Raw genomic sequence first — 13,914 nt, forward strand, 5'->3', positions numbered from 1 at the left:
TTCATACATAGACTTGCTGGTTTATTCAAACCATAATATTATGTAGTTAATAATTTAAATTATTTATACTCTTTGACTAGCCAATATTTTTCAGGAGATTGCACTAATGCTTCTATTCTTATTCAGTCTCCTATTCCAGTATTTAGGAGAAACTTACAAATGTCATCTCTTTGATTTTATTTTAACTGTAAGATTGATTGCATTTTATTGGCTTTTAATGTGCAACATAAAAAAATTCAGTACCACCATGTTTGGAGATTTGGATGTGATTGCATACTTTATAAAGAATTTTGAACCATATTATGTATTCATATTCTCATTAACAGTCATCATTAAAATTGAAAATACATGCAGAATATTCTAATACTTCATTGTGCTATTTATAAAAATGTTACACTTCAGGGATACCAATGTAATAAAAACATGGAATGGTATCTTGGAAAAACTAGCCTCATAGATGCTATTTTCTATACTTTCTTTATTTAAATATGCTTTATTAGTTAATTTTTTAAAATGTTTTTAATGTTTATTTTTGAGAGAGACAGAGTATGAGTGGGGCAGGGGCAGAGAGTGAGGGAGACACAGAATCCGAGGCAAGCTCCAGGCTCTGAGCTGTCAGCACAGAGCCCAACACAGGGCTTGAACTCACCAACTGTGAGATCATGACCTGAGCCGAAGTTGGACTCTCAACCAACTGAGCCACCAAGATGCCACAAATGCTTTATTAATTCAAAGAGCCAAATAGTGAATCCTATTAGCAAAAATTTTACCTCAAGTGGCAATCGTTAGCAGAACTGATTTATCAATTGACGAGTCAAGTTTCGAATCCTGGACTGGAGTCTTGGCAGAGTAGGTAATAAGTGCTGGGACTTATTTAGTATGTGACCTTGGAGGACAATTTCCTTTTCAGCAAATTGGCACAATTAAATCTATTCTCCCTATTTCATGTAGGCTTATCAGTTCATCATCCAAAGTGCTGTTCAATGTCATCATTTGATCAATTACTGTATACACTTACTGTGCAATATAAGCAGTAGCATAGGCTAATGTGATCTATATATAGAAAGTAGATGGTTGATGTAGCAAGTTTGCTTCAGGAAAATTCCTTATCAGGAAAAAAATATAGTAAAGATCTTGATTCATCAAATTTTAAATATGACCACCACAAAACTTCAGTGGTTAAAAAATAGACATACCTACTTTATCTTCTCCTCTATTCTTTTTTTTTTTTAATTTTTTTTTCAACGTTTATTTATTTTTGGGACAGAGAGAGACAGAGCATGCACGGGGGAGGGGCAGAGAGAGAGGGAGACACAGAATCGGAAACAGGCTCCAGGCTCTGAGCCATCAGCCCAGAGTCCGACACGGGGCTCGAACTCCCGGACTGTGAGATCGTGACCTGGCTGAAGTCGGATGCTTAACCGACTGCGCCACCCAGGCGCCCCTTCTCCTCTATTCTTTAATTTCAAAACTAAGTTGTCTATTCTAGCTGGCTAATATTCTCTGTATGTTCTATGTCTTGGAGAAAATATGTGGGAAGAAGAAACTAAATGTACTTAATGCTACTAAACTATACACTTAGAAATGGTGAAGATGATAAATTTCATGCTATGCATTTTTTTACCTGCAATTTTTAAAAATCATTGATACTTCCTCCTGTCTTATACTTCTAGTGGCATAATTTTTCTGAGGTAAAATGTGACCAATAAATTTGATCATATGTATATGTTGGGAAAATTTAGATTTCCTAATATTTCCTTTATACAAACTATCAATATTTTCCTTGGTTATTAGATTTCAAACATTTTTCTCCATCCGGCAATAAAAATCAATCCCATGGCTTACTCTGACTCAAAGAGGATTTTTTTTTCACCTTTTCTAGATCCTTCACAATTATCAGCACTCATTATGTGATGTGTGTTTTGTAGGCATTATTTCTAACTACCTCAACTGAGTGACTACAAAAGAAAGCAATAATTAAAGACTGTATTTGATGTCAGTGTAATGTTTAAGAGGAAATAAACATTTTGAGAGAGATACATACTCCTTGATTATTTTGAAAACTCAAGCAATAAAAATGCCCTATCTCTACAGTATACCTTATCAATTTTTTTTATTTTTATTTTTTGAAATTTATTCATTTTTGAGGGGGGGGAGGGGCAAAAAGAGAGACACACACAGAATCCAAAGCAGGCTCCAGGTTCCAAGCTGTCAGCAGAGAGCCCAACGCGGGGTTGGAACTCATGAACTGTGATGTGAGATCATGACCTGAGCCAGAGTCAGATGCTTAACTGACTGAGCCGCCCCGGTGCCCCAGCCTTATCAGTTTTTCACTCAGATTTGAATTAAAATTTATTGAAGAAAGATACAGTGATAAAAGCAAATTTTCTATCATTTATTAATTATATTTAAAATTTACATGAATCTATTAAGGACAATGTGTAATGTTTCCACTTTATGCTTTAAACAATTACAAACATTTGGCATAAAATAATGTGCATATCAATGTAACAAGTTTGAAAAATGGGGAATGAGAATCTGGAGTCTGCCCTCCTTCTAACAATGATCATTAATACTCCAAATGAATGGATCATAGATTTCTCCCTCAAAATTCTAAGTTGTTTTTGTTTTTTTTATGAACAAATTTCTAAAGGACTTGAACATGCAGTGATATATATAACATTCAGAGTAACTAGCTTCCATGCTTACACTGAACTCAACGTAAGGCAAAAGCCCATAATTGTACTGATTCTTTGGCTCAGTGTGTTCAAAAAGCAAAGCAATGTGGTAAGCCTAATGAAAACAATCCTTTGTGTTTGCCAGCTTCAGATTGCTAATACGGCTGCAACAAATTTCAACCATCCACTCTGATGATATAGCAGTTTTGATTAGCAGAACAGTTTGTTTTCTGAATGCAAGAGACAGGCATGAATCTGTTTCTCTAATTGTTCTCATAGTTGAGAAAATGAGGAAGAAGCGTGTTTTAATGAAATATCATTCTGCCTCCTGGAATGACCACAACTGATTAGGAAAATAGTAAACCAATCAGGTCCTGTCAGACGAAATATCATGTCTTTGACCTCTTTGATATTGCCACAAACTAATAAAACAATTGAATGAGTTGTAGTCATGAAATTATCCGTGTCACAAATATTGGTCTCTCCTCTTAATTGCTCAAGAAAAACAAGCCTTTGGTAACTTTAGTTATTGTATTCTACAATACAAAACAAATTACCAATAACCATTCCTGAACTAACTAATATACGGCCAGACATTGTTTCACAGCAGTTTGATGGTTTTTTTTTATTCTTATAATTCTTTTTGATAGTCTACCTCTTTTGACATCAGTAGGTAAATCTACAGAAATCCTTGTTCTTGAAGAATTTTCATCTCAGGAAATTCTCATTCTTGCTCTCTGTTATAAAAATAACCACTCCAGCAAATAAAATCTCCCCAAATAAAAATAAGTCAAGGTTGCTTGATGACTACCACACAGGCACCTGCTCTCCCGATATTCAAAGAAGCCATCTGTTGAAAAAGATGAAACACAACTTAAGACAATTTTTACTGTCATAGAATAGTATACAAATTGTAATGTATTTAAAACACTCATATGTGTTAAAATCATAAATACATGTGCTTCTATTTTCCCAATTTAGCCACAAGTAGTACAATAAAAATGGAAACAATGAAAATGGCATTTACAAAAGAGCAAAAATTTGCATATTGAAGTTGTTAAAACCTGCAGTCATTTGTGGGATTTTTAATACAAGTAATAAGATATTTAATGATTTTTAGTGACATAAAGATACTATAGAAAAGTTTCCAACGAAGATTTATTTCTGGGCTTGCATGGACACATTTCTGACAATACTTCATAGTGGTATCTTGGAATATATTTCAGATCAAATAGCTATTACACTTATTGAAATAATTTTGAAGTTATTTCCCCAGATACTCTACTGAATTAAATGTGTTATTCATTCATTCTAAACAGAGACATACGATGAAGTAACTTCAATATTTTTTCATAAATAAGCCATAATTACAATTTCTATAGTGCTTATTAAAAAAATTCTACCTTATGATAGTCATAAAAATGAGAATTGAGATGTTTTTAATAATCCTGAGTATGAAACTGGCTAGAAATATATTAAAAACAATAATTTTTACACTTTGTAATGAAAATTTATTCCATAGAGGTAAGAGTTGAATAATTTGAGCATTTTGATATGAAAGATTTTCATTACAGTTTTCTAAGAATAATTTATGCACATAAAAATATCAGAGTAGGCTAGAAATTACAGGATATTATCCCAAGCTGAGAAGAAAGTGAATAAAATGTAAGAAATAAAACAGCTAAGAGAAAAATAATCTCAGATCACATATATTATCTTATTGATTGAGAAAGGATATGGTTTCACTCTCTAATATGAAAATCACCATCCATATCTACAGTTCTGTTAAATGTACTTACTGTTACCTGCCATCCCTTTGCAGAGTTAACACACATACACACGTGCGCACGCACACACACACACACACACACAAGCACACAGAGCAACTTCCTATGTGATAATTTTTTATTCCTTTCATTCGTATTGAGAATAATTTTTATAGATAACCACATCATCTTTATAATCCTATCATGTATTGTTATTTTTGTGATAGGTATGTGAATGGAATGTCAGGGAACAATATATAAAGCAACGTATACAAACTGAAATGTATCTCACTCCAAAATGCACATACTCCTTCCATTGTCCCTCTTTTTAAAGTATTGTTTCATATCAAAGTCATCTAACGAACTTTTACAAAGTATATTTGCTCATGCCCTACCACTCAATAGGAATGGGATGAATATTGGGTACTTGTATTTTTGAAAACTTTCCCAAATACCCTCCAATGTTCATTCAATACTGAGAAATGCTGTGCATAGTTTCTAGAAAAAGTATAACATGAATAGCTTCACTTTATATCTACATCTACATCTCCCTACATGCATGAGTGTGTTTATAAAAATAAATCTCTGCACTTCTTTGCAAAAATGTGTTGTTCCTCCTGTGATTCCTGTGCCAGTTAATGACACCACTCTCAAGTTACTCAAGATAGACACCTAGGGTACATCCATAACCTTTAGTTTTACCTCATCAACCCTACACCTGAATAATCATTAAGTCCTATAAGTATCTCTCCATCCAACCTAATTATACCTATTCCTGTCAGCTCACATTACAATTTTACCTTGAGTGTGAAGCATTGCAGTATGCCACCCAGGATATGCCACTTTGGCATATTGATTATTTTGAATTAAATGTACTTCAGAGATGATTGGTACAGAAAGGACTTGCTGACCCCCCTTGGTCCCACTGAAAGTGGGAGATAAATCTCCCATGTGAAAGGTAACCTCCCTGTACCAGGACACTAGAAGGCATCCTTATCACCAGAGATAAGGAATTTAGAGCCAAGAATGCTGTATAAGTAAACTTTGTTACTTCTTCACCAATTTACTACCACAAGCTCAAATCCCTTGTCAGTTCATCACAAATTTATCATTTTGTTGAAAAAGAATAAAGCTTCCTGCTTTGGCCACTTCTTTGACTCTCATATTTTTACGGAGTTCCCATACATACAACATTAATTTTTTAATCCCATTCATCCATCTTATATTAATTTAATTATGAGACCAACCAAATAACCTAGGAGTAAAGAAAGGTTCCCACCCTTACAGTGGATTGGTAAAATAACCTCCTAACAGATTTTTCTGACTCTAATCTTGCTTTCTCCTGTTTTTCACATCCTATCAAGTGCAATTATTTTAAAACAGAATTCTGATTATTTACTTCCCTGCTTAAAATTCATTAACTCCCATTCAGCCTTATATTAAAGTCAAGATTCTAAAAACATGGCTTCTGGCCCTGCCTCATATAGACCCTGTTTATGTCTCCAAACTCCTTGCTCACCACTTTATTTTTGGCCAGTACAACATGTTACATGTTCTTCCTGCAATTCTTTTCAAATTCTGTTTCTCGAACCAAACCATTCCCCATATTTTTATCTGATTAACTATTAGCCACCTGTCAGGCCTCATTGTACATGCCATTTCCTGAAGGAAGATTTCTCTACCCAATACACTTAAATTCTATCATATAGCAAAGTATTTCCCTTACCACAGAATTTATCATGCTATTTTGAGCATTAATATATTCTCCATAAATACATTTAAACACTTAAGAGATATTTTGTCCTTTTCCCCCTTGCTCTAACTTTGTATTATATATATATATATATATATATATTAATCAATTAATTTTTATTTATTTTTTAAACCTGCTATGTTCTCCCTCCAGGGTTGCACCTTCAACCCTAGAATGACAACCTAGAAAAGTTGGCCACAGAAGCAATTATAAAAAAGAAACTGAGAATGTAGATATTTCACCAGGTTCCCCTGGAACTTATTCTCTACAGTAGTCCCCTCTTGAAGGGGGAATATGTTCCAAGACCTCTAGAGGATGCTTGAAACCATGGATAGTACCAAACACATTCTATACTGTTTTTCTCCTGTACATACAGACCTATGATAAGGTTTAATTAACAAATTAAGTACCATAAGAGATGAACAATAATAGCTAATAATAAAATAGAACAATAATAACAGTATACTATAATAAAAGTTACGTGAATGTGTTCTCTCTCTCAAAATATCTTGTGCTGTACTCACCCTTCCTCTTGTGATGATGTGAGATGATAAAATGCTTATGTAATGAGATGAAATGAGGTGAATGATGTCGGCATTGTTACATAACATTAGGCTACAACTAACCTTCTGACAATACATCAGGAGGAGGATCACCTGCTCCCAAACTACAGCAGCCCATTGTTAACGGAAGCCAGGAAAAGCAGAAGTGCAGATAAGGGATACTACCATATATCTATTGTGTGTAAACAAACTAAACTCATACACAACAGAACTGAGTTGCAACAGTAATATTCAACTAATTTATTTAAGAAATATTCACATTGTCTCTTACTCCGTGCCAGCAATTTTGCTAGTCTTCGGGGAGATGATAGTAAATCACACACTATCTTTATAGTTACGGGTGGATAAAACATAACAGCACTATGACAATGTGCCAAGACAACACACGAAAGGGTGATTTTACCCATACCAGGGAAAATGGAAGAAAGTTCTTTTTTTATGTGTTGAAGCACACATATTTTTTTTCAAATAAAACAGAAGAAATAAACCCAGTGTTAAATGACAAAGTCAAATTTATTAAAACACACACACACACACGTACACATGTATACATGTATGCATGTATTCTCGGTAAAACTATCTTAAGACATGAATCTGGAAACTGATCCCTAATCTATTAACATTATTTATAATTAGCTAGCTTAGGAAGTGTTCCAAATATACATTCTTCGATATTTTAATATAGTTTGTTTATTTACTCTAGTGCTCAGCCATTTGGGGACGCCAATGATAAATAGGATAACATATTGGTTTTTTCCATTTATGGGGTAAATGGAGGGAAAGTAACAGGCATTGTCCAGCACATATGGGATTTTTTTGCCAGGGACCTAGAATCCTGAAAATTTTCAAAGTGATTTTGTGTGTGTCTGCTATCTTAAAAATATAAATAATGAAAATATATAGACATAAAATCTTAGAGTAATTTAAGTGCTTTACAATTAATGTTTATTGTGCTTAAACAAAGTTGTTGTAAAACATTTTTGTAAAGCTGTTTTAAACCATTTTAAATACCACCTTCCTGTTTGTAAGTTGTTATATGATCCAAAACACAGCACAATAAAATACAGATGAGGGAAAATAGTCTTCAGGAGAATTTTACCTATTATTACTACACAGATTATTTTGATTTTAATTTCAGAAGAATGATAAGCAAAATGGCTCATTATTATAAACATGAAATGAAGATTACATTCTATCATTGATATGCCCGTAAACTTCCTTTATTTGTTGTTCATTTGTGAAAGTGGCACATTTTAAATATGTATCATTGAACTGGTACATTTCCTTGGCAAATCAACAATCATTAATACATGCAGTGTCTCCTTTGTAAACACTAGGGAATCAGAAGGAGGATAGGTTAAAATATCCTCTAAAAACTTAGTGCAATAATTACAAACTGCTTTTATATTTGCTGCTCTTTGGATAGGAGATGATTCTTTTCTTAGAATTAAAGTGAAACACAGAAAACCACACGACCCAGTTTTCCAAAAACTTTCCCTTCTTTCCTTCATTCTGCCTTCTTTTTTCCTTAGCCAAATTCATTTATCTCCTGTGAAATCAAAGGATTTTCTCTTAGGGAAGGGTATGATCCATAAGGCAGTCTGGACATTCGGAATTTAGTTTTGTACTTCAGATTCAGCCTATTTCAATATTGTGATTGAACATATCGAAACTGGCACAATCAAGGAAGTTATATATCTTTAAAAGTAAGTATCTTTAAAAGAAATTTACTTCAATCAGTGTTCAAGTTCTTCAGATAAACTTTGTTCAATTTCTGCAACCCCTCCTCCCTCAAAAAAATGGAACCCTCCATCCACTGAGGAATATTAGATGAGGTTCTTATTCTGCTTCAACTCAATAAGACCTTTGAATCTCATTGCATCCATTGATGGAAATGGTTTGTTTATTGGAATGGTATCTTGCTTCTAAGTTTCTGATAAAGGGGAGGAATAATAGAAACACTGAGAAATTTGGAGTAGAAAGTAATAAAATACAGGGACACAAGTCTTAGAATATATCCATTCCCTCCGTTAAAAGTGAGGTCATAGTAGTTATACTGAATAAGGGGTTTTCCATTATAATTTGGTTGCACTGCCCTTATTTTCCCCCAGCACCCACACATGCAACACAAATCCTCAGCTATGTGACCAGACAGGGAGCTGCCTTATTCTAGCATTATCCTGAGTCTCTAACTACAGTGTACTGTATATCAAGGGATAGCACCTCACGTAAGATCAGCTAATTATTTCACTGAATCTTCCTGACCAAAGTGATTGTCTGGGAGTGAGCACTTTCTACATGACGGATCATTTAGAGCCCTTTGCTGTTTGTTTCTTTGTTTTGTTGTTGTTTTGTTTTGTCTTTTAATTAAAAAGCAGGTGTTTTGTTTTTGTTTTTGTTTTCTGTTTTTGGTTGTGAGGATTGCTTCTTGGAGTTTCTAGCATCTCCACTCCATGGTAAATGTTCTCTGCAGTCGGTAACAGTGGGCCTAATAAAGGGAGTAAAGCAAAAATGGGAGGCAGGAAGTTGATTTCTGTAGCTTTCCATCTTCTTATTCCAGCTATCTCTAAAACCAAATATGCTAAAGTTAGGATTTTGTGAACCAATATATTCCACTTTGATTTTTTTTTTGTTTCAGCTAATTAAAATTCAGTTACTGTTCCTTGTTATTACTTATAATAAAGTGGAAATCCCATTGAAGCATGAATATCACATTTTAATATGAATTTTATTAATTACAAAATACATAAGAGAAAAGTACACAAAACATGTGATTTAGTGAACTTTTTACAAAATGAACATGAAAATGGGCTAAATCAATCACTTGGGGTTCAAGGAAATTTAGAACGAAGTAAATGAAGTAAATTCTTGTATTTGAAGTATTATGCTGGCAACACTCTTACCTGTGTCCACTCATTTGTTTGTGGATCATAGGATTCCATAGTGTTGAGGTATGTCTGCCCATCATAGCCACCAACGGCATATAATCTGTCACCAAGGAGACAGACTCCAACAGCATCTCTGGGCATACTCAAAGGAGCCACCATGGTCCATGTGTCTGTTTTGGGATCATATCTAAAATGTAAGGAAAATAGGACATAGCATATCCTAACCACATTCAACTTTGAGTATGTGGAAAATACTCTTTCAAAAGCACACCATGAAAATCAAAACTGCGTTTTTTCTAAAAGCTCAATCATTTGAGCAGATGTTCGAGAGTTAATATCCACAATGTCTGGCTTTCTAAACTTTAAGGTGTTTAAAAAATATACATAGACTCTTAGTTGGATGCACAGTCACTCAGCAGAAAAATTTGCATCATGATTTCTCTCCAAGGGAGTCGGATATGTAAGCCACTATTTTCCACTGTAGAATGAGGTTCTGTCACACAAACATAAGCAAAATGCTATGGTAATGATACAGAAATAATGGTTAAAAATCTGGGAGAATTATGGAATTCCCCCACAGTTGAAGTCTCCTTTAAATAAGGTCTGAAAGTGTAACCTAACTTTTCTAGAAGGAAAAGGAGAAGTTTATGCAAAAAAAAAATCTGAAGTGCTAATGAAAATGCATGGCCAGCTTTGAGGAAAGCAGGGTTGCAGGGTGGCTAAGTTCAGGGAGGTAACAAGGAGCAGAGTGCCTGAAAGGGTAGTTTTTGATCAGCTTATGCATTGTGTGATGGGTAGGAAAGCATTCTGTGTTCCAGTAACAAAACTGGGGGAAAATAATTACAACATGAACAGAACTGTGCTTTAGTGGCTTTATTTGGGATTCACTGTAAGGGAGAGATTGGTAAATCAAGACACTGAAGCAGGGGGCCCAAGTTATCATTACTGAATTTAAACCAAAAATAATTTAATTTCCAGAAATTCTGATTTCCATACATTATATATGAATATTTCGTATTTTGAGTGGCAGAAGCCTGAAGAATACTTTGGTGAATGGACTTTACTTCAGCTAAGAAGGATTAAACCACTTCTTTGCCTTTAACCTGCACCTGCAAGGTCAGATACGGAAATGAAAAAGCTAGTACAAGCCAAGCAGAGTAAATATAAAAGAAGACAGGGTCAAAGTTTTTTGTTTTTTTGTTTTTCTTAACAGACACAGCAAACATATTTTTAGTTTGTTCTTCTACTCAAATCTTGTGTTTCACCAACTGAAACTTCCAACCCACAGACTCCTAAAACAAAGAAACAAACACAAACAAGCAAAAACAAAAACAAAAACAAAAACCTACTATAGTTTATTGAAAACAAAGAAGGTTGTTACAAAAGAAAAGGCTGAGAATACCCCAAAGATCTGAAATTTATATTTCTCTGTATTCATGTTATCCAAGATGCTACATGCATTTACATGCCATGGTTGGAAAGGTTGTGACAGCCAAGATAATTTACGTGAAATGAGAGACTGGTTGAATGCCTCCAAAACCAGGACCACCATGAACCATATGCTATGTAGCAAATAAAAATGTAATTTTACATGCTGTAGTTAATAAACTCAAAACATCACAAACACAGGCACCGATAGACACGCATAAACACTTAATCTATACCATCAAAATCTTATCATGAACATTTTGAAATATAAAAGATTTTTTTTAAATAAGGACAAAATTGGAACACCTGGGTGGCTCAGTCGGTTAAGCATCTGACTTCAGCTCAGGTCATAATCTCATGGTTCATTAGTTCAAGCCCTCCCCCCCCCCCCCCCCCCCCGCCCTTGGGCTCTGTGCTGACAACTCAGAGTCTGGAGCCTGCTCCAGATTCTGTGTCACCCTCTCTCGCTGCTCCTCCCCCGTTCATGCACTCTCTCTCTCTCTCTCTCTCTCTCTCTCTCAAAAATAGATAAACATTAAAAAATTAAAAAGAAAATAAAAATAAGGACAAAAAAGAAGAAGAGGAGGAGGAAGAAGAAGAGCAGGAGAAGGAGGAGGTAAAGGAAGAGAAGACATCTCAAGGAATGAAAATAGTAGAATCCAGAAAGTGGAACATTTTATAGGTTAGCTGACTGAATTTTCCAAAAACTCAGTAGCAAAAACAAACAAAAGCCCCAGTTATAATGAATAATTAGGAAGAAGTAGCTATTCTAAATAAATTTGACTTCAACGTGAGAAAAAAATGAGTGGACCTTATTTGGATCCCCATTCAAATAGACCAACTATTAAAAGATGAGGTATGTTGAAATTTTTAATATAGCCTGGGAATTAGATTTTAATAAGGAATCACTTAAGTTTTTATTAATACTGATAATGGCATTGTTGTTATGTTTAAAAAAAAAGTCCTGTTCAGTTTTGGTTGTTTGTTTCAAGATGAATTTAGAAATGTTTTGAGCTAAAATGATATGTTTGAGAATTTCTTTGAAATACTTAAAAAAGAGTGAAGGGGAAAGGCTGAAACAGGAATGACACATTGGTGATAGTTGTTGAAGCTGGGTAATGAGTATAGGGAAGTTTATTGTATTGTTTAGTTTTTTGTTTGTCAGGAAAGATCTGTAGTAAAAATAACCTTAGAAGTAAGAATGTATAATACACTTTAATTTCAGTGAAAAGTGAACGTTCTTTACACTTTATTCATTCTTCAGTAAAATCCAGGCTGGCTTCTGTCACAATCACTTCACCTAAATAGCTTTTTCTGAAGTCATATTTTATCCCTCATTTAATTGCTATTCAGCTCTATAGAATTTTTTTCAACTATTGTCTGCAAAGCAGACTTTGTCACTTGGCAAAAAGGCAGAAGAACTGAGAAAATAGCTAACACTAGTGTGTGAAGAAATAATAAGTTAATTTCTAAAGACTCATGAAATTTTAAGTGACACTCAAATATTGAACAATTCTCAAATACTCACATTCCAGGGGAAAATAAGAAAATGCCAGTATGCCCTATATTTAGTACACATTTAGAAATAACATTCTATATTTAGAAATAGATGTCATATATATATATATATATATATATATATATATATATATATACTGGCATATATATATACATATATACATATGTGTGTGTGTGTGTGTGTGTGTGTATAAAATGTGTATATAATTTTACAAAATTCCTAAAGGGAACTTTACAAATTTAATGCATTCTAGAAATCCAGACCTTTGATTGGATATACCTGTCTTCAGTGCTATGTAACGTATTTTTTTGTAATAACAAACTTTTGATTCATATCTGGCAATGATGAAAATTTAAATTTATATATTGCAATTCAAAAATGAAATCTAACCCAAACAAAAACAATCCAACCCCTTCCTACCCATACACACACTCTCCCCTAGATATTTAGAAAGTAAATACACAAATACAAGGTTACCTACTAGTGGTTATTTTGTTTTTTACATTAAGGACTCTAAATTAATTTTTCTATATTCAGAACTCAATAGATTCACCTTTCAGCCCAGGGATATACAAAATTGTAACCCCCTAAAGTGAAATAAACGGGCTTTTTTTTACCTTAGGAGAGGATCCACAGATGTATAACCATTTCCCAAACAATTATTAACAGTGAACTCTGTCATTGTTGGGGGTGGGGTTCACTTAGTTTTCACTAAGTTCCCCCAATTTTTTTTTCTGGTTGCCTGTTCATTTTTTTGAAAGAGAAAAAGGTGGAGTGGGAGGGGGTTGACTGTCTTTTTGTATTTAGGCTGTCAGCCTTTCCTACATCTCACCTTGGCCTTTGTTGTCACAGTGTGAGCTCTGTATCAGGGATGCTATTAAACTTTATAGCCCTCAGGAAAGAGAAGTGCCAGCATGTAGGGGCTAAAATTGGCTATAAAATGAAAACTTGCTGAAGGCATATGAGAGTCACAGAACAAAACTTAGTGTCTCATTGAAAACCTCCATTGAAGCTTTTGAGGTACCATTAGTTTTTTAAGCCCCCCCTCCTTTTTTTACATTATTTAAGGATAAAAATTGATCTTAAAATATTAAAGGGAAACTTTTTAAGTATAAAAGCATTACCTCAGTAACCAATAAAATTAAAAATACTCATTTTCCTAAACTTGTATGGCAATATTCAGCTACAAAGCAAATTAAATGACATAGAAGAGATCTGTAGCCAGGTTTGTTCGCCTGTAAAACAAAACAAAGCAAATAAGTAAAAAGAGAAATAAGAAAAGATGAGATCCATGCTACAAAAGTAAACTTCTCTGAAAG

At 34.0% G+C, this 13,914-nt stretch overlaps 1 protein-coding gene across 3 annotated transcripts in view; it reads right to left on the bottom strand.

The window, feature by feature from the left end:
• Nucleotides 1-2,374: 2,374 nt before the first annotated feature.
• KLHL1 (kelch like family member 1) overlaps nt 2,375-13,914 on the bottom strand; it is a 355,898-nt gene continuing 344,358 nt past the window's right edge. For 2 of the 3 annotated variants that reach the window (XM_011288605.4, XM_045054161.1), the window contains exons 10-11: nt 9,664-9,835; nt 2,375-3,528 (exon numbers count right to left, since the gene is read on the bottom strand). In XM_011288605.4, the coding sequence (XP_011286907.1) occupies nt 3,469-3,528; nt 9,664-9,835 (232 nt within the window). In that variant the 3' untranslated portion in view covers nt 2,375-3,468. The remainder of the gene's footprint in view (nt 3,529-9,663; nt 9,836-13,914) is intronic. The other variant, XM_019827858.3, reaches the window with a different exon arrangement.

This window comes from Felis catus, chromosome A1, assembly GCF_018350175.1.
Source record: "Felis catus isolate Fca126 chromosome A1, F.catus_Fca126_mat1.0, whole genome shotgun sequence".
NCBI lineage: Eukaryota > Metazoa > Chordata > Mammalia > Carnivora > Felidae > Felis > Felis catus.